The sequence below is a fragment of the Labrus mixtus genome, chromosome 4, assembly GCF_963584025.1.
Source record: "Labrus mixtus chromosome 4, fLabMix1.1, whole genome shotgun sequence".
Classification (NCBI taxonomy): Eukaryota; Metazoa; Chordata; class Actinopteri; order Labriformes; family Labridae; genus Labrus; species Labrus mixtus.
In genome coordinates, this window is record NC_083615.1 from 14,309,166 (window position 1) to 14,331,528 (window position 22,363).

General features: G+C 41.5%; 1 protein-coding gene across 1 annotated transcript in view; it reads left to right on the forward strand.

Moving 5' to 3' along the window:
• Positions 1-347: 347 nt before the first annotated feature.
• Positions 348-22,363, forward strand: part of poc1b (POC1 centriolar protein B) — a 50,799-nt gene continuing 28,783 nt past the window's right edge. Inside the window, exons 1-10 of the mRNA XM_061035990.1 lie at positions 348-649; positions 1,109-1,193; positions 2,919-3,090; positions 3,195-3,374; positions 4,643-4,750; positions 5,796-5,911; positions 6,121-6,254; positions 6,398-6,466; positions 6,585-6,737; positions 7,428-7,505. Coding sequence (XP_060891973.1) covers positions 635-649; positions 1,109-1,193; positions 2,919-3,090; positions 3,195-3,374; positions 4,643-4,750; positions 5,796-5,911; positions 6,121-6,254; positions 6,398-6,466; positions 6,585-6,737; positions 7,428-7,505 — 1,110 coding nt within the window. The 5' untranslated portion in view covers positions 348-634. The remainder of the gene's footprint in view (positions 650-1,108; positions 1,194-2,918; positions 3,091-3,194; positions 3,375-4,642; positions 4,751-5,795; positions 5,912-6,120; positions 6,255-6,397; positions 6,467-6,584; positions 6,738-7,427; positions 7,506-22,363) is intronic.

The window sequence follows — 22,363 nt, forward strand, 5'->3', positions numbered from 1 at the left end:
ATATTAAATGATAGTAACTACTCTTTTGGCAGCTCCATTGATATGTCCACATATTCTAACCTTGATGGGTATCCGATACTATATGTCTAATTTAATTTCCATTCTTTTATACGTGTTTACTTGTTTAAAGGCTACAGTTGACTATATGGCAGCTCCTTTCGAATAAATATGCCGCATTGATGTAGAAATGCCTTGATCAACTCTCGACAAATGTACTAGTGGGTTGCCATATGTATTTACATCTTGTTACGAATGCTATCTTGAAGTTGTGATTTGAATTTTCGTTTTGGATTCTCTCATTCACTCGTTTTCATATTGCTCCTGAATGCGGCACAGGCTGTCTTTCGTTGCCAACAAAATGTAGCCACAGGTAGATAGTTGTGTAGCTGTAGAAACAGTGGATGTTATTCGACTCCTTGTGCAATTCAACACATTTGCTCTCAATGAACTTCCACACGATTAAAAGTAGGCTGCTAGAAGACTGTCGACCGGAACTGGTATGATCTGAGATCGATAGATTTGGTCTGAGTCAGTTGCTGAAGGCGCACTGTTTGACAGACATGGAAGTAACATTACAAAGCAGCGGGAGGGCTCGACTTTCCTTTTGACAACATTTTTTTTTTTTTTTTGACAAATGGCGTCTGTTTTGGTAAGTGCATATTTATTTTAGTACTTAAACGAACCTTTTAAACAAGAGTGTGTGTAGTTTGACAACGTGTACTGGTACTTACAGCAGCTGAGTCGGCGAGTTTGCGAGCTGCAGCACAACTAATTGGATTTTCTGATTGGGAGGTGTTAAATACTTTCAGGGTCCTTACAACATTGAAGACTCATTTGTTGGTAAATTAAGTTCTTCAGCCCTGTTTCTTGTCCTCAGACAGGTTGTGTACCATTGGGGGCTATCATGCACAGCCCTCCAATATTACAAACACAACAGTTTTCATCAACCAGACCTAAAGTCTTGTCACACCTTTTTAATGCTTTACATTGAAAGTTCGATATTCCCTTACTTACTCCCCCCCCCCCCCCCCCCAATCTGATTGTGAAACGAAGAATATGCAGATGAAGTAGGAGTTTCACTGATTCACTCTGTTCACTGTGATTGCAGGACGACCCAACCCTCGAGCGACACTTCACAGGGCATAAAGATGCTGTCACCTGCACAGACTTCAACCCAAACCGCAAACAACTGGGTAAAGATGCTACTCAGATGTATTCCTGTATTCATTCACAGTCACACATTATGCTGTTGATTCCCACACATTTTGGAATACTGATTTCAGTGTTAAGTCATTTATTTGTGTACTTCCTATACCAGGGGTGTCCAAACTTTTTTTCTTGCGGGCCAAAATTGTCGTGTTAGAATCGCTCGCGGGCCACAGGTTTTGTTTTTTAAAATATAGTTTTAAAAATAGTAAGGCTTTGTAGATCAGAATCAAAAGGCTCGCTAAAGAAACCCTTTAATAAAATAAATCAAATATTTAGATTTCTTCGTTCTACTTTATTTGTTTTGTTCTCAGAATCAAGCCTGGTGGTTCATGTTTTTGGAAAAGCTTTCTGCATTTAGCTCAGGTCATTAAATGGTTAAACAACAGTCCGCTTGTTTGCAAAAACTTTACATACGTTTTTTTTCATAGTCTACAAAATAATGTGGAAAATAGTAAAAGCTGTAGATTTAAAAAAAACAACAACAACAACATACATGTTACTGAACATTTTCTATTTTAGGAATATTGTTCAGCCCTTGTTAACATGAAAAAGAAAAATAAGATAATGTGCCGATCTTAATCAAGACCTCAAAATCTTCTGATTCTTCATTTGAAGTCACGGGCCGCAAAAAATCCCCTCAAGGGCCGCAAATGGCCCTCGGGCCGCACTTTGGACACCCCTGTCCTATACCATAAAACAACTTAATTGGTGCACAATTGTGTAGAAGGACAATGGTCGGTATGATACCGTAGATACGTTAGATCTTAAGTAGAGACTGTGCACCTTTAGCAAATGATCACATGCTGGACATTCTGTACATATAGAGGGCACCAGCTGACAGTATGGGGCTCTAAAACATAATGATTTACTGATGCTTTAGCTTGATCACATCTAGTAGCAACTGTAAGAAAACTTTTTTTCCTAGAATGATCATATTGGTTTCTTTAACAGTGGTGGGGGCTCTCTGTCTCAGTGAGCATTCTGTCTGTGTGTGTTTGTAGGCCTGTATATTAAGAGTGGTCATAACTACACTTCAATTCTGCAACAAAAGAGACTTGATGGTCTACAGCAGGGGTTCCCAAACTTTTTAAGGTCGTGACCCCCAAAATAAGGGTGACAGAAACTGGGGACCCCCCACTGTTCTTTAAGGTGGTTAGTTAGGTATATAACGTAGCGACAGCCACGCACACACTCTAATAAACCTATCCAAAAACTAGGAACACAAAATAATACAACAGCCTAAAAGAATTAAAAATGTCATTTCCATTTCACTTAATGATACTGTCTTATATGACATTGGACTACTTTTTGTATATTTACAAAAATGGTAAAAAGATATATTTATGCACTTTTAATTTTTTTATGGAAGGCATCTCACGACCCCCCTCTTGGTGGCTGGCGACCCACCTTGGGGTCCTGACCCCCACTTTGGGAACCACTGGTCTACAGTATGTAATTAAGGGAAAAAAGTTGTTGTATACATGTCAGTTTGCCAAAATGATTTAGAAAATATTTAAATACTGTACTGACCAAATTCCAATAACATGAATCCCTCATTAACAGAGACTTCATCAACAACTGTTTCAGTTTAGCCTTACTGAGATCACTTTATTCAATGTCATGGCCTCTTTGATTTATCAGTAATTATATCCATTGTGTAATTCTTGACAACATTTTTCTCCACTCATCTTTCTTTTTTCTTCCTATAGCCTCTGGGTCAGCGGATAAGAATCTGATGATCTGGAATCTGGCTCCAAAGGGGAGGGCTTTCCGCTTTGTTGGCCACCAAGATGCTGTCACTTCTGTGCAGTTCTCCCCCTTTGGTAACCTTGTGGCCACTTCCTCCAAGGACAGAACAGTCCGACTGTGGACGCCCTCCATGTAGGCGCAAGTTACCATTACCACTTTGCATGCTATGTGTGACTTTTTGAGGCTTGGTATTTAATCTGTTTTTTTTCCCCTTCTGATGTGTCTGCGTCTCACAGGAAAGGAGAGTCAACTGTGTTCAAAGCTCACACAGCTCCTGTAAGAAGTGTTGCCTTCTCCCACGATGGCCACAGACTGGTGACAGCATCTGACGACAAGTCTGTGAAAGTGTGGAGCGTTGAGCGACAGTGCTTTGTCTACTCTCTCAGCCAGCACACCAACTGGGTGCGCTGTGCCAGGTACCTTCTCCATCTTCTAATGCTGAAGTGTGTTTGTGTGTGAGTGTGTTGAACAGGTTGTCTAAAAAGTTGCTTTAGTACAAGTTTTTTGTCAAATATTTATCCTTGCATATACAACAAAAATTCACATCAAGACTATTGTTTTTTTAAATAGAGCCTGACACATATAAAATTTAAAATTTAAGACCAATACTGGTTTTAGAGTAGAAAAATAAACGTATTATTAAGATTTTTTTTAAACTTAAAGGAGCAATATGTAAGATTTCTACTGAATTAAATCATAAAATGACATATTTCATCATCAGACATTAAGGAAACATGCTATGTTGAAATACAAGCGTCTCTGACAACAAAGCAGCAGCCAGTATGTCCTCCTCCTAAGTTTAGATTCTGGTCCTGAATGGTCTGTTTTTTTGTTTTAACCAGAGACGGTAGGCAGATTTAAGTCAGCCTAAAAAGGCCTTTTTGGACGCCCCTTGGTTTGCCAGATATGAGACGAGTTATCTTGGCAGACCAACAGGTGTTGCAGCGATGGAAGCGGGCAAGTGAACTGGTTCAGATATAACTGCCCGATATAAAAATCCTCTGCATGTTTCTAATAAGCTCCATAACCAAACACATGGTAAAACAAGGATAAAATGAGACGCTCTTGAAAAATGGAGAGAGGTTAACGCAGAAAAGTTTTAAGAACGATGCAGAGCTGGCTAAACACTGAAGCTTGACTTGACTTGGCAAGGTGTGTGCACGTCGACTCTATGATGGAGGGGGCAGGGGGAGACAGCTCTCTCCAATGTTTTGAATTCGGACTGCAATACCCATTTTAACCACTATGTGTCAGAGTTACATATTGCTCCTTTAGAAATACCCTTTTCATTTTGATCAAATTGTAATCTTCAAACATAAAGATTTTTATTAGGTGCTCAGAAGAAGGCTTTCTTCGACATACAGTATTACTTAACATTCTCATACATAGTGTAGTGGTGACCACTTCCTGCTCAGCTGTGAGGCTCTGCTACAAGTTTTTTAGTATCATAAACTAAGGAGATAAAGAGCACCTTCTGGATATCACCGATTCTGGATACAGATTTCTATCTGAACTATTTCAAAATATTTGCCACTCTAATCATTGTCGGTGTGTTTGAAATGTGAAAAGAAAGTAAAATAGCAGGTGAAGTTTATAGCATTAGGAGTGTTAAACAGAAGATTACTAAGAAGTTGATGTTCCCTCACTTTGTATGATAATCATGTGTTGTCTTTTCTTGATGAAGGTTTTCTCCTGATGGACGGCTGATAGCTTCGTGTGGAGACGACCGCACCGTCAGACTGTGGGACACGTCAACCAAACACTGCATCAACTGTTTCACTGACTATGGAGAGTAGGTTTGAAAACAACCAGTTTTATTGTATCTCTCTTTTTCTTAGCTCAAACTTTGAACTCTTCTTAACTTTTGGCTTCCTTTTCAGTTATAGCTATGGGACTTCAATTCTGTTTCAGTCACCATATCAAATAGTCTTTTTTGCTGTAATTGTATGAAGGGTACCATCTCATCTTTTCCCCCCTGTAGGAGCCAATTTAGTGTGTGTATAATTGTGTATGTTTGGTCATTAGATGGTGATAATAGGTCATTGGGGTTGAGCTTATATAACGTGTTTGTTTTTGCTCACGAGTACGTTCACACAAGAACCAGTCCATTTCAAAACAGGCAGGGGCGTGTCCAGAGGGGTGGCATGGGCCCCCCTTTAAAATTAGATTGGCCACCTCAAAATCAAAATCTATGAGTGGCTATTTGCCAAATCAGAGGCGGGAGTTGCGTACAAATCCACTATTCTGGCTGTTTCCAACAGGCTAATGGTGCTTTCATTGTAAATAAATACTTTCCATGCACGCTGTCTTACTTGTAATGGACTTACTTACCGGTACTTGCCAATAAATGTAATTTTGCAAGTTGGACAGAGTACAAGAGTTAGCACACAATTTTTGGGGTAATTAATACAATTTTGACTTTGCTCATACAACTTTGTTTTTGAGTCCCTAAAGAATCGAGCTAGTTAGGTTTATACGTTACTTACATATCATTTGTGAGGATAGAAGGAGTAAATAATTAAATTCATTTGGGTTCATGTGCCCACAAACATTATGCCACCCCTGCATAAGTCAGTGCTCCAGGTGGGCCACCCCAGTTGATAAAAGTCTGGACACGCCCCTGAAAACAGGATTCCAGGAGAAGGAAAATATAGATTTTGATTTCAGACTATAATTTGAAATATCACTTAAGATAGTTAGATTTCTTCAAAATGCTTTACAAGTCTGATGTAAAACTAGCTTCATATTTTTCATAGATGGTTTAGCTGTATAATACAGTACATGCACACAATACTTTGAAACTGAAGCAGCTCACTGAGTGACGCTTGTTATTCCAGATCAGCAACGTTTGTTGATTTCAACCCAAGTGGCACCTGCCTAGCATCCTCAGGAGCTGACAGCTCACTAAAGATCTGGGATCTACGGACAAACAAGCTCATCCAGCATTATCAAGGTATCTCAACACATCAGAGCTGTGATAACATTATATAATAAGTTAAACAAATGAATTAGGGATGTCTTTATAATATACAACACTGTCCATGTAGTCACAGTTTCCAGCTGTAAAATAAACCCAACCGTTCTCCAGCATGATGTTCAAACTATGTAAATATTTAACTAATTCTGTCTCAGTGTCTGACTTCCTCTTCTACCTTGGATCAGTCCACAGTGCAGGAATCAACAGCTTTTCCTTCCACCCGTCCAACAACTACCTGATCAGTGGCTCCACTGACAGCACTGTAAAGATCCTGGACCTGCTGGAGGGGCGCCTCATCTACACCCTGCATGGACACAAGGTCATACAGCAGCACAGCAAACATCATCACACAGTATCAGATATAATAGTCAGTCTGAAGAATTTAATTCAAGTTCCAGTTTTAGTTCCAATTAGACCTTTCATGAGTTTTAACTCTCTGATAATGTTGATTTTGTTTTTCAGGGTGCTGTTATCACAGTCGCCTTTTCCAGGGCTGGAGATCTCTTTGCCTCGGGGGGAGCTGATTGTAAGGTCGGTGTTTCATGACTCAATAACGTTTATATTCAGAGGTTTTACTTTGACGTTGAATGGAAGGGAATCTGAGAAATGTGGGTCACCGAAGTTATTCTGGTCCCTCAATCCCGCCTAGGTGCTGATGTGGAGGACAAACTTCGACGCCAAATCTTACCAGGACGTCCTGCAGCAGCACAGCCGGAGGTCCACCCCAGACCCCCTGCCCCACCTGACTGACATCCACCCCAGAGGACCCCACCTTCACCGCCAGCAGCCCAGAGCCATTCAGGTCAGCCAGTGGTGAATTCTTCAACAACATTATCTGCTGGGCCTTAAAAACTAACTGGAAGAAAGAGAAACTTCCCGAGTCCATGAATGAAAACCGTGTCGATCACTTCAGGCTCACTAACGGTCGCTGTTCTAAATGGCTTGACAATATTTTCCTGCCTGAGAAAACATCATAACCTCTTGTTTAGTTGATAATGACCCTGTTTACATCCCATCACTGCACTCTCAAGATATATCTAGTTAAGGCTTCTACTTTTTACATTACACATGTAAATCTACGTGAGCAATAAATTATACAGGTAGGAAATCATAGTTACAGTTTTAAAAGTTACAATAGGAGCTTCACATGATCTCTTCATTCAGTTCAGTTGAAAGTCTTTTTTGGCTTCATAACATTTATTACACAAGAACAAAAGAATGAAGCAACTAGATTTTTAGCGTGCACACATACGTCCATATCCACATACAAAATACTTGAGTATAAAAAATGGAAAAAAAAACAACAAAAAAAAAACATGAATCTCCTAACATTATTTATATATTTATGTCACTCCTGAGCTGTGATTTTAAATGTAACATATGCTGTTTTTATGCACAGCGTTTTGAGTGTGTTGTGATTTGATTGTGATCCGAGACAAAATTCTGTGCAAACGGACAATAAAGTGTTTAAAACTTTCTCTTCTCTCCACAGATCAGTCAAACGGTGGCAGACACACAGTCCACTGATCCTCAGGTCATAGAGTTGGGCCAAGCTGCTCACAGCGCCAAGGTAAGATGGCCTATTATATCTACAGTCACATATCTACAAGAAAGTGAGATCAAACTAAGGTTATGTAATCATGTTGCTGAACTGAACTCTCTACACTGTCATGGGAAAACAGCCTTCCTGGGGAGATAATGGTACTTGATGCAAAGACAGACAACGTAGAAACTGTTGTGCAATGATAGCAGCACACAGAGGGCTACAGGGATGTTTACAAGCACAGTTACATAGGAGAGTAATGCGGTGGAAAGCAAGATATAGGGATTCACTGGAAATCCATCCCTGAAATATGATATAAGCAGTCAGTGTGTAATATATTGACATGGATTCAGTTAATTCAATTCAGTTTTATTTGTATAGCCCATTTCATACAAAAGTAAACTCAATGTGCTGTACAGAAGACAAAAATAAACAAGCAGAAAACAAACTCGTTAAAAAGATTCAAAAGCCAATTTTAAATCCAAAACACATTTATAAAAGGAGCTTGCATCATCCATTACACCACATACACACTTCATACACCTGTTCCTACTAGAGTGCACAATATGGAATACCAACGTGTTCCAATGACCACCAGGTGGCAGTGCAGACTGCTCGAAAGATTTCCCATCATGCTTCACTAAATGCACATGCGTCACAGGACAACAGCTCATTCACTTCAGAAACATCAATGCCCACAGAAAGCAACACTCTGCTGTCTGTCTTCTTTCTGAAATCTGTGTTTATTCTTGTAAATCCTTCCTTGAGCATCATGTTCAGAAAGACGCACACAATACTCATATCTTCATACTCTACATATCAGTGCTGCAGAGCGTCATATCACTGCAGAGATTACAGTCATAAAGTGTACTATAAGTTACAAGAAATTGTGACTTTGAGATGTTGAAAGCTGAATAACAGTTTATTAACTCTTTGTAGTGGCATTCTAACGACCAAAAAAGGCCACTGGAGGGAATCTGAAATCTTTCCAACTCATGGTGGGTAAAAAACAAAGTCCATCATGGAATTTGCTAAACTCTTTGTTAACAATCATTTAAAGCACCTACAAAAGGCCGGGTGTGTAAAGGTAAAGACAAGCTCGTATATGAAAAACATGACAAAAAAACACGACCCGCTTGAAAAACTGTGTGGCTTCCTCTGATTCCCCGTCCCAATTCACGTGGCCCTTATCTCGCTGCCCAGGTGCGCAGGTGACGTAGCAGTGGAAGAAATGTTTACATGCAGTGTCTACTTGACGTACTACACGCAACACAACACAGATCAAATCGACAACAACACTCTTAAAGTCAAGCATCAAGAGAAAATGTCCACATTCAACACTTGTCCTCTGATAAGCCTTACCTAAATATTCCCATTATTTTTATTTTTTATTTTTTTGGGGGCTTTTTGTGCCTTTTTAATGGAGAGATAGGACAGTGGATAGAGTTTGAAATCAGGGAGAGAGAGAGTGGGGAATGAGGAAGCCCCAGGTGGGATGTGAACCCGGGCGGCCCACTTGAGACGACAGCCTCCATACATGGGGCGCGCGCACTAACCACTGCGCCACCAGCGCCCCAATATTCCCATTTTTAATATTGAGTATGATTTACAAGACTTTGTCATTGAATGATGGCCTCTTTTTGACTTTTGTGACGTTTAACTTTTGTCAATACTGCCTAACAACAACCACAGCCAGCCACTGAGAGTCTGTGTCAGAGCAGCAGGCAAATATACACTTTACCATAATAAGACCTATTCCTCCAACTTTTTCAGCTGCTGTATGCATTTCTTCCTCTCAACCATGTGAATACCACGTTGAATTTACTAGATCATTTCTCTCTGTAGTTTGTTATTGTGGATCAGCAGAACCCCCCTGGGGCTGCCGGGCAGTGACCTGGCCTTGAACTTGATTAGCAGCCAAGTTCACGATGTGTTGCAAGGTGAAATCCTGGATGTGAATTAGTGCTATCCGCTTACTCCACAAACGTTGATCCTGGATAAACGTGTAGAAACATAAGATTTATGTAGGTGGATCTTGATGCACGGGTTTACTGAGCATTAGACAAATGTGTTTCTATCATTGCATCCAACAAAATGTCTCATCATGCATCATCTGAATCCATTAAAAGGCATTTCTTTGCTACATGCTACAGATCCAAAGTGTGGCTACTAAGCGCAGTAAGAGTTGGTTTAGCAGCATGTCTCATCTTTAAATAGGATTCCTTCAAAGTAGTTCATGTAGGAAGGTGCCCCCAACTGTTGAAAAGTAGAATGACAGAACATCTGTGGTGTCTCTGAGGGTCACAAGAATCAAGCTCTATGAAGACAAAATTAATTTACATGTAATCTCAACTCAGGTCCCTTATCCATATTGAGACATAACCGTGTTGATGTTCCTCCAGTTGTGCATTAGGCATTAACTTAGCCAGCATCAGTAACGCAACAAACCATACACCATAAAACAATCATAACAAATGATTATATTTACATCGCTCAATTGTCACAACCCAGGTTCAGTGAGCTGGACAAACAGGGAGAGCACACAGTTTATTTAAACAATTATTGATTGAAAACTAAGGCAAAAATATCCTTATGAAATGATATGCAGTCTGTAAATCAGTGTTGATTGCAATGGCAAAACAAAGACAACAAACCAAAGTTGATGATGACGAGAGAGAGAGAGAGAGAGAGAGAGAGAGAGAGAGAGAGATCCAGCTTAATTACCCAGGCCCAGTGTGCCCAGGCGCATAAAATCCAATTAACTGCCTTCGTCCCTTTTTACCTGGAAGCAACCTGAATGGGGGAACCTTGGGGGAGAGACCCAAGGCAACAGGTGGAGCACTGACAGTCAGGGGTCTTCACACAATTAATAACATAAAGAAGTTCAGTCAGGTGCAGAGAAAGTCATCGGTCATATCTATGTTATTAGTGCATCATTGCAAATATTTAAAGGAGCATTCAGTGGTAACTAATACATAATGTCCAAACCCTCAGCATGCACATGAGAACGTGCTCCAGCTTGTTGATGTTTATTGTTGAGCACTGTTGAGGCATGTTTTTTTTTTCCTTTTCTAATTCCTAAAGTGAAATGATGAACAGTGTTTTTTTGGGCTGTGACTTTTCTTTTTAAATTACAATGTAAGTTGTGAGGAGGTTTTTGTGTTCTTTTCAGAGTTGAGGGACGGATAAGCAAAAACATTCCCATTCATTTGCTCTTTCTTGTTATGCTGTTGGAAAATAAAAATTCCTAGCTACAAAAGAATTCACTTTCAATACCTCCCCCCCTCCATTAACCAGCCAAGAAAACAATTGAAGGAACAGTTTTTAGGAAATTACAGCTCAAGTTATGTTCCTCTAGTGTGCTGTCCTATTTCTCTTAGTGTCTCCTTCTGTGCCTTTGGCTGCTGTGTGGGAGGAAAAGTCATGAATGGACCAAGCCAAGTGGAAGTCATTTAGAATCAGGATGGCCAAGTCAGATAAGTCGTTTTGGTTCAGGACTTCCAGTAAACACAGGCCTGCGCAGAAGCCATTCATAACCAGAAACATTCTGCTGTTAACATGAAAGTAAGTGGATGAATGGGCAGAGGAAGGGAAGTTGTTTGAACTCACTTTGACTATGCAATGGCTGGATGTACTGTTAAAGATCATCTCCAGTAACATTTCAAACATAGGAATGTCTTTAAATGGACTTTTGGATTATTTTTACATTTGCATTTTAATTTATTTTGCTTGATTCATACAGTGCATTGATAACTGAACCGATGCACGGCTCCTGACCAACTGCACGTGGGTTAAATGAATGTCTTTAAACCAAAGTTGAATGTGATTATTTTAGGAAAATGTGCAGCCTCAACCTTCTGGAAAGGACAGAGATTACTTTCTTAGCTGTGAAACGATGTAATATTAAGTCATTGCCTTACAAGATGAAGAAAGATAAAAAAAAGCTCAGACACATTTTTAGTTGAACACAAAATATTTGAGTGCTATTGGATTCACTTTCCGATTTGCAAATCCCATTTATTTAGAAACTGTTTCGTTTTTTTTCACACTGCGTTGCAGACGCAGCAGGGTCTCTCTCAGATGTGTCTCTATCTCTCTCTCTCTCTCTCTCTCATCCTCTCTGCACCGTCCTCTGTTTCCCCTCTTCTTTTTTTGGAGGAGCTCCTCTTCACTCCCGACATGAATCAGCCAAGCATGCCTGAATGGAAAGACCCCTGAGAGATCTGAGAGCGAGAGAGAGAGAGAGAGATCAGAGAGATGGGTGGGAGGGAGCAGGAATCCACGTGCCGATGCACTGCTCCTCGAGGGGGGCTCCAACCGGGGAGCAGCCGCCGCAGCAGCAGCAGCAGCAGCAGCAGCCGCAGCTCTAATAATAGACTAGCTGGAACTGTGCCTGCCTGTTTAACTCACTGACTAACTCTCTGCACCCTGGTGTCACAAACATTTAATACATGAACGTTATTTTTAGCCGAGCCAAAAATAGCAGCATGAATGCCGGGCTCATACATGCCCACTCACTGTTAGTGCTTTAGATAAATGAAATGCACTAGAATTCAAAATGCAACACACGGAGCTACTGATTCATTCATCGCACATCCATCTCTCATAAGTGTCCCCTGTAGCTTGTCGTAGCCTCTGAGAGTCTATACGTTGAGTGAATGAGTGAATGAGCCTGCATGTGTGTGCGTCTCGGCAAACGTGCCAACCTATGTGTGTGTTTGAATGTACTCGGAGTCTGTTTTTATATGCATACATGAGTCACTGAGCTTTGGAGTGTGAATGTGCGTGTGAGAGTCATCCCTGTTTAGCTCGGCCCAGAGCGTGGAGCCCCCCCCCCCCCCCCCCCCCTACCCAGTGCTACTCCTCCTGTCAGCTCCTGTTTTCATCACTGAGGAACTCTCCTCACTCTTCTCCTTCCCTCCAGTCTTTTCTTTCTTTCTTACCTCCTCTTTCTTCCATCATTGATGATGTCCTCTAAGAGCTTTCCCCTTCCGCCCCTGCATCTGTGTCCCCCCCCCCCCCATTGCCTTAATGGGTCCGAGCGTGGGCGGAAACTGAAAGAGGGAAGGGACGGGAGATGAGAATGGCCCGAGGGAGGACGTGGGTGGCTTGATGGGGTAGTTCCTGCACTCACAGTGAGTTCCTGCTCCCACTGGTGACCTTTGTGTACCTAATTTAGTGCCCTCTCCTGTTATCACTTTTACATTATTTTACTTTTCTTTTGATTTGCTTCACTGGCACTAAATGCAGCACATGCTAACAGACCTGTGCACATGCTGTCCTGTGCAAGGTAAAGTTTGAATTGGTATGGAGCTGATGTCAGTATTGACACGATGACATTGATGTGGCATCAGCTGTGGCTTTGTCCTTTTGATCTCTCTCTCTCTCTCTCTCTCTCTCTCTCTATCCCCGCTCTCTCTCTCTCCCTCTCTTTCTCCCTCTCTCTCTCTCCCTCTCTCCCACCCTCTCTCTCCCTCTCTTTCTCCCTCTCTCCCTCTCTTTCTCCCTCTCTCTCTCTATCCCCTCTCTCTCTCTCCCTCTCTTTCTCCCTCTCTCTCACCCTCTCTCTTTCTCCCTCTCTCTCTATCCCCTCTCTCTCTCTCTCCCTCTCTTTCTCCCTCTCTCTCACCCTCTCTCTTTCTCCCTCTCTCTCTATCCCCTCTCTCTCTCTCTCCCTCTCTTTCTCCCTCTCTCTCTCTATCCCCTCTCTCCCTCTCTCTCTCTCTCTCCCTCTCTCTCTCCCTCTCTTTCTCCCTCTCTCTCTCCCTCTCTCCCTCTCTCTCTCTCTCTCTACATTAGCCATTCAGCTCTGCAGTGAGCTAGCGTCACTGGCAGGGCTCAGTGCTTCTGAATGGAGAGCTATCAGCGAACACTATGTCATTACAGAGCACCCAGAGGCCCAGGGTGGTGCCCTTACTCTCCATTGACATGGCAGAGCTTTGACTGACATGCCAGAAGCCAGAATGTGACGTATCTGAAAAAACAAACAGCAACAAGTAACTGCTTTGTGTGCGTGTCCTTGAGCACTGAAACCTTTTACACTCTTTTTATAATCAGAAAGCAGATTCATCTAAAAATATCACTTTTCATTTTTTCAATGAAAGCAATTTGAAATGACTCTTTTTGGTTTTTGTCCGACACAACTTGAGTTGACAAAATTCAATTATAGGGATGTCAAGTTGAGAGGCCTCTGGACAGAATCAAATAAAAATTATCTTAAATTTTAACTTAGTTTAGTGAATTTTTTAGACAAATAAACATATAACAAAACACCTGAGCCACACGAGCGCCGTAACGAAGCTCCACCTTCATTACTTCTTTGTTCCGAAACATCGACGTAATATAGGCGTTCAAGTGTGTGATTTCACATTGCATTACGGCGTTGAGGTAGCCAAAATGGGGCACTGTGTGTGAGCACACAGCGGGAGCTTCACATGCGCACACACACACACACACACACACACACACACCCTCAGGCATGCACACACACTTAGCGCTTTTCAGCCTCCGAGGTGATGGCGGTTGAACGTCGTTTCCCCACCATTCCGTATCCATCATTACACATTGCATGTGAGGCGTAACAGAGACATACGTATGTCTGTAAGCGCTGATAGATAAAAGATTGTCTGAGGGTGAGGTAGAAAGCTGTGGCCCTTTTCAGACTGCTTTTTTTTCTTTCTGCGAAAGTACCGTAACTGAGCTCAGTCATCATCACGTCTTTGTACGTTCATATTGGTTCTGTGATGGCGTTAAATTGGTGTCCCAGTCTGTACATTCACATTGCGTTACGGCTCTGGGACATTCAGATTGAAGGCAAATCATCACAGTGATGTTAATATCGTGGCTTGAAACTTCAGTCTGAATACGGCTTTTAAAGCTAATATAAAAGGAGATCCAAAAGTCATTCAAAAGCCAACGCAAACATCACAAGTCAACAAGAGATTTGAAATGAAACTGTTCAAGAAATTGTACATCTAAAGTTGGTTCAGAACTGCTGTTTATCTGTCACAAATTGATGGGCAGACAGTCGAATGAGACCTGGCTAATTTATAGAAGTCATCTTTTCTTTCAAATAGAAGTAGGTAGACAATTGTCATTTTTAATTTTCAGTTTGTACATGTGATATGAAGAATGTGTCTTCAGGAACACATTCAGCAATATGACTCAGCTTTGTCTTGAGCATTTTGAAATAACCTGAAAAGTGGTGGAAATTGTTTCTTAGACAAAGAAGCATGTGGTGTGCTTCTGTAAAACCCATAAAGTGAGCCATGGTTTCTTTCTAACACACGCTGTTCATTTGTACAACTGGTCGCCTCTTAAAAATGTATCGCAGTCTGCGTGCTGATTCAGACTGTCCTGTAGATGAGTGGCAGCAGAGAGTAGGCGAAGGCAGGCACAGTGTCAAAGCCATCGCACTGAACAGACGTCAAGTCAGCTGTGAAACACATGAAGAATGGCAAGCGTGAAATGAGGCCACAGCAGACAGCCGAGCGGTATAATGTGCGTGTGTTTTTGTGTTTCATGGTGTGCCTATCTTTGTAAGGACTGAAATGTCCAAATTGGTAAGTCCATGAATAAGGAGTTGAGGCTAAATGTTTTCAGTAATACTGCTGATAAAAAACACAGCACCCAGCCTTTGCAGTGCACGTGTGTGTGAGTGTGTGTGTGTGTGTGTGTGTGTGTGTGTGTGTATGTATATGTATGTGATTGGATAGCAGAAGGTTAGGTTTGGTTTCTTGCTCCATCTCTCGTGTCCCTGCAGACGTTAGCTGTGACGCCAGTTTGACCAGACAAGGTGTCCTCTACTTACAAGCCTCCTGTCATAGATCTGTGTGTGTGTGTGTGTGTGTGTGTGTGTGTGTGTGTGTGCGTGTGTGTGTGTGTGTTTGTGTGTGTCATTTGTAGTTATTTGTCCTTGCGCTGTGTGTGGAGGAGAGCATTATTTGTATCATGTGAAATTTTCCGTTCTTCCATCGATCATATTGACTACTCAGGTGCATCAATAAACAGGGCTATGCATGTTTGTGGAGTTGCAGTGTGTACTTAAATGGACTGCCCCCAACCCCCCCCCCCCAGTCCTCTCAAGCTTCCTGTTCAGGGGAAGTACAGGATATTGGATGGCCCGGAGGTTTAGATACCAGATTTAAGTGCTGTAGAGGAGAACACAAGTGACAAGACACGACGGAAACGAGCTAAAGATAGTAACAGCTCCGGGGTGGAGGGGAGGGATTCACTTTCCACCAGGACAAGGGCTCCCAGAGGCTGCATAACACCCTCACACACACACTCACACACACACACACACACGCACACAAACGTACACTGTTAAACTCAGGCAAACACACTCAGTGGAAGCACAGCCGGACTGGTTCATTCATGCTGTAGTTTCCCATTCACTGCTGGACTACACATTTCTAACTTATGCAGAACTCATATTATAACAAAACATACAGCCAAACAGAACATGTGTACACCTTGTATGGCATTAACTACATTCATTTGAGCCTGCTGCCGGTGGTGTTTTCAACTCAAACCGTCACAGTGACACTGAGAATCAAGTTTAAAGGTCTGCCTACTTTTTAGCCTGTTAGCTTATTGTCATTTCTTATTTTGCCAGCAGGCAACGGCCCTTCATAAAAAATAAATACTTAAATGGCCAATAGTTAAAAAATGTGACAGCTGGGGGCTGCTGGATGGCCTGGTGGTTCAGCTGCGGCCCTTGTTGTGGGTTTCCGGGTCCGGCCTCGACCCTTGGCTGCATGTCGTCCCTCCACCCTCTCCTCCTGGCGTTTCCTGTCTCTCTTCGGCTGTCCTATTCAGTAAGGGCACCCAAAAATAACTTAACTTAACTGAGGGAAAATTATTTTGACAAAGCTCTTTCTCTTATGTCATCAGGGTGTGAATGGATAGGTGTGGCATGCGGTTTGAAAGCACTTTGAGTAGTCAGATGACGTGAAAAGCTCAAGTCCAAACTCAGAATAAGACGGCAAGAAAAGAAAACCCTGAGCTTCAACATTAAAACCAAAATGTTGTGGTGTCGTACAAAGAAGAGATGGCTCATGTTGCTCTAAATCTCCTGGACGGGTAAAATAGATTTTTTTTTTTTTTTCTCAGTAGAAGAACATCTGTTATATGAGCTCCTCCTTTTAATGGGCAGAAAACCCTGAGTGCATCTGATGGGATCTTGCGTAACTGAAATATTGCATGACACCTCCTGACTAATCAATCACCACAGTGACACCGGAGTCTAAGTGGAAACCTGTCTCAGGACGCGGTGAATGTCCTGTAACACTGTGTTCTGCTGCGAGACTCCCTGAGGCTGCTCCAGCCTTCTTGGCGCTGGATGCAAGTGTTCAAAAAACTTGATCTTCCTCATCAAAAATACACGAGGAGGGCAAGCCTTATCACTTATTCAAGAGGGTTCTCTCTTTGGATTCCCATGCTCTCCCCTGCCTCACCTCTCCCAACCTTCTTGTCCCGCCCCTTTCTCTCTCCTCCTGTACCTCTGGTCTTTTATCCATACCTTACACAACACTCACGTAAAGGAAGCAGGTGGTTACTCGAGTGATTGCAATGTCTGAACTTTTGAACACATGATCTGAGATATGCACCAAACCATTGCAGTGACCTGAGAGACATGTGGCTGGTTTGATATTGGAGCATGTCCAGAATCAGTCCAAATCCAATAGCTTGAAAAATATTTAAACCAGCAGTGACACCAAAGATTGACTGAAAGCCAATGAGAGCACATGAAACAGGGCGAGAAAAATAGAAGTGGGAGGAGACTTAACAGCTGCAACAGCACAACAAATTTGTTATACCTGCAAATCTGCACTCAAACAGCGTTGAAAGCTCGCTTTCAAGGACCTTGTTTTCCCTCTGCATGGTCTGTTATCTTTACCTGTGACACCTCTCACTTGTGTTTTTGTAGTCTTGGGAAAACAGACTTTTCATTTATTCTTCCCATTGAAATGTTTTGATGAGCGAGCTCTTCTTGTCCATTCTTTATTAAATAACCCTAACACATGCCATAAAAAATGAACAGTTGTGTAATTGAATCGCTAAAACAATCGTACAACTTTGAAAGTTGTGCATGTCTCTGTGCCCTGGTGCATTTTATACAACTGTCATCAAATATCTTGGGATTGTGTTGTGTTGGATGAACAGAACAGTTGGGCTCTAACCGTGAAAATAACTTTTTAAAAACAAAATCATTAAGTGGTTAATGAAAAATAGTCATGAAGTAATGATCCATGCATCCGTCCATTATCTTCACACCTTTTCCTGTTTAGGGTCGCGAGGGGGTGGAGCCGATCCCAGCTGTCATTGGGTGAGAGGCGGGGTTACACCCTGAACTGTTCGCCAATCAATCACAGATCTAAAAAAAACAAAAGAAAAAACAGTTATTTTTGACAAAGTTGAAAACAAACCTCAAGAATAACATTGAAAATTTTGATTTCATAGTGTTCAAGGACATCAGAGCCCTTCTGGATAACAGCCCTCTTCAGAATGTGCAGACATGTAGATGCATGTGACTGGATGATTATGGTATCCCTAAGATCTAGATTGGGATCTTGTTTTTTCTCTTTTTAAAGAGATACAGCAACAAGAGCAATTTAAGGACAGAGACGACCGATAGAAGTAGTACATTATTCAGATGTCCTGTTACTTTAGGGGCCCTTTGTGTAAGTGCAAATTAATTAAACGTTGATGTAGTACATATAGGGATAAGAAAGCATAATGTAGTTTTTTCTGTCCCTTTCATTTGAGCTAATCTTTTTGCCTGGTTGACCCCGACTTGTTTTTTTGGAGCCCTCTGCACTCCGACCTTTAATTCTTAATCTACACGCTTTAGGGGCGGCTGTGGCTCAGTGGTAGAGTTAGCTTGTTTTTTTCCTCATAGACAACAATGATTTGAGAGCTGCAAACCCTCAGTCCCATAGGGCTTCCCTGCTCTCATGTCACCTCCACCATCCTCTGCCCACCCCCAGTGCTCTGAATGTGCTCTCTCTCAAGGGTACAGCGAGTGTCCTCAGGGGCCTTTACTGAGAACGTGCTGACAGGAAGCTAAAAATAACCAGGCTGGTCTATTGCAGGTACCAGGGACACCTGAAAGGCATAGATGATGGGTTTTATATACTTCTCTGCTTGCTGTTATTCCTTCCTGGAGAAATAGGATGAGGCTGGGAAGGGAGATGGAAATAGAAGTCTGATAAGATGAAAAAAGACGCAAGATTTGATTACGAGAGTACTCCAGCCTTCCCCTTGTGATCATGTGATTTAATAATTCCAAGCTTGCTTTTAGAATCTGTTCTCTCGATGCCAATTGTTTTTCAGGTTTCAGGCTTCTCTGGTATTTGAGCCCCAGAGAAGGTAGTGAGGACTGGCAAATAATAAAAACATGTGTTTCTTTGTCTGCAAAATTATTATATTGCTAAATTTATATAAACAAATTTAGACAACCATGACTTGTTTGTTACATAGATATACTCTTGTAATAAAATAAAACAGCTTTAGCTCACTACCATCCCTTCAGTTGTTACAATGAAAGGGACAATTTTTTCTGAAAATGCCAGCTGTGGATCAGATGTTAGAGTCAGGTCCGGGAGTTCATTCCCCAGCTCCTGCAGCTGCAAGACACTTTACCCCAAGTTGCTCCCACTGCTTTGTCCGCTGCATATAAATGTGAATGAATGGGATTAGTTAATACTGATGGTCAGGTAGGTGTGACCTGCGGTGTAAAAGCACTTTGAGGAGTCTGAAGACTAGTAAAGCACTATACAAGCTAAAGTCCATTTGCCAAAACAAACAAACATGTTACATCATGTTCTGAGGTTTCAGAATTTTTCTTAAGAGTAACAATAAATTGACAAGTTAATTTTTTTACCGACTGTCCTGTTGGCAAAACATTTTCTCCTTTCATTCCCAAGTCGTGCTCAGAGTCATACAGATGCTTTATTTTCACCAGCAGCATCTCATAAAAAAACACAAGGTACCCTTTAGTATCTGCACGAGGCATGTTGTGCTCTTGACTTGCTTTTTATGCAAATCTATCCTCAGCAATATTAAAAGTGCAAAGCAACTGCTCAGGTTAGGTAAGGGGGGGAGTGTACCTTTAAACAGAGCTAAACACATGTTGTAAAGGAAGAAAACAGACATTAAAAAGGGCCCCTTTAAATAGAACCAAACATCTGTTAGAAAAGACAGACCCTAATATATAACCAAACAGTAGACCTAACCTTTGACTGAAATGAAGATTGGCTAAAGGAAGCACACAATAGGGTACCTACAGAACAACACAAGAGATGAAGAAAACAGGCACTGATGTTCACCTTTTAAAAAGAACTAACCACAGGGTAAAAGTAACGGAAGAGACACTTAAAGGAACAATACAAGAGACCCCTAGGGTCCCTTAAAACTGAACAAACCACAGGTTAGACGGGAAGAAAACATTAGAGAGGGGACCTTAAAACAGACAGAACAACTCGCGAGGTTAAGCAGGCACTTAAGTGTACCTAAAAAGAGACCTAGTTCAAAAGGGTAAAATGTATTTGTACAGATGCTTATGCACCAAAAAAAACCATATTGGGGCTATCAACAAGCATCGTTTTTTTTTGTTCCACTGGGATCAAAAGTTGGTAGAAATCAGCTGAATTGAAACTGTTTTCCCAATGTTTGCAACCCAGCGTCCAAGTTTCCATTTGTCCTCTGTTTTTTCTATTTTTTTATGTTCGAATTTCACTCCCATTCTCATTTGGTGCCCTAGTTACAACTGCTGTTTTCTAACTGGACCATTAAATAAAGATTATAGGCCGTCGAAAATTGTCTGTTATATTCTTGAAATTGTTTTAAACGTGGAAACAGGCTAACACATGAAGTCATAATGACAAAATTTTCCGTTTTTAATATTATCTGTGGTAGACGACTGCTGTGACAGCGACATAATGAAAGCACAAGTGTGTCTGTGTATCTGTGGAAATAACAGACTACCTCAGTATCTGGCAGTGTTGCTCACTGAGGCTATTTTCTCCCCGAGTGGAGGAAGAGAGGATGTGGCCCGGTGAACCGCGTAGGCAGATCAGACGCCTCATGGCTCTGTTGCTGGCCACGATTATTTCTGTACAGCTCATCCAGGCTCCTGGAAAAACAAATTATTGATTTTCCAGAATATGTGTTTGTGTTTTCTTTTTTCCCAACAATTTAGAGACATCTACCTTGAGACAGGTGAGGTGAGCAGCGAAAGAAGTATACCTTGAGTCGGACTTTAATTACAGTTTCTGCTGGGTGGTGGGTTGAGAAAGTCAGGCCGGTCTCATTTTGTTTGCCTGAGGGAATAGGGAGTAACTGTGGCTCATTTTCTCTTAATCTGTGTTTGATCTGTTTGTGGAAAACCTTTTTTATGTGCAACCGCCCCAATTCATCTTTTTTTTGCACAAGAATGTGCTTGAGCATTATATTTCATTAAACATTTGCCTTCTGTGCACACTCCTACAGTATGTGTGAATCCTCACACTTGTGTCTGCACCACCTTTATGTGTGTCAGTGAAGGGGGGGGATTTGTGGGAAAGGGTTTCAGAAAGCAAATCCATTTCCTGTGAGTGGAGAAAGCCACGGGGTCAGGGTCTCTCCGGAGGTACAGCTGTAACCCAACACTGGCTCAGTCCCAGGTTAAACCTCACCTCCTCTCTTAGCCAGCCCCCCCCTCCTGTTAAGCTCATAGTCCACCTGTTAGGAAGTCATTCATCTCACTGTTCCCTGGAGAGGGATAACTGGATCCCCCACCTCTGACCACAGCTGCCCTGATGGATGGCTTTAATGGGATTCTATTATTTGATGTATCCACTCGCTTCCTCTTCCTTTCCCAAATCTAATCTGCTCTCTTCATATCTCTTTACTTTATCAGCTTAAGACTTCCCTTGTAACCTGCCTCCCATTTCCGTTTCACATATGTTGAATTACATTGGGACATAGTTCTGTTGCAGCAATAGTTGTAGTTCAAGGATGGTCCCCTCCATGGACATATATGTATCCGTATTTCTGACAGCTTTCAAATCACAAAAAGTAGCCAAGCCAATTCATAAAAAAAAAAAAACAACATTAAAAAGTATCTGAGAGACACAAGGGGTGAGATATGTGGGATGATTTAATCTCAGGTACTATTTTAAGAAATACAGTTTTGCTGCATTGTAAAGCCTCAAACAGCCTATTGCACCATCTATAGATACATTCTCTTTTTTTATGTTGAAATGTCCACACAAAACCATCTGGTTAAACGTATTATTTTAATACTAAAAGTGTATTGGTGTGTACACCTTTGAAAACATGAAAGTTAAATTGTTTTCATGTTTTTTTTAGGCACCACAAACTATCTTAAAAACACAGAACTGTCATTACCGATGGGAGCAGAAGGTAACTTTTTGTAACCTAGCAACAATGAGCGCTGGTGAGAAGCGCCCTGAAACAAATCAGGTTGTGGGTGCTGTGTGGGGGCACAGGTCCAAGGCAGGTGTTTCATTAAGGGCCTGAGATAGGCCACAACACTGAACATTTTTTTAAAAAGCAGATTTAAAATCTTTCTTTTCTCATCAGTTTGTGTCTCAGCTTTTAGTGTGCGGTGTGCTTGTTGTACTTCTCTTGACTGTATTAAGGTATTAGCTACGTATGTCTTAGAAATAACTCTTTTCTCTTTTTGCACTTGTTGTAACTGTAATTGTTTCTTTTTTCACTTTCTGTGAAACACATTGTGTTGCCTTTATATTTATTGCCACCTTTTTTTCTTGACTTAATTGAAACCTAATGATCTTGTGAGAAAATCTGAATCAGATGTAGCTGTGGCTTGGAAAGAATGCAGATTTATGCCAAAAAGCTGCGATTATGTTCTCCAA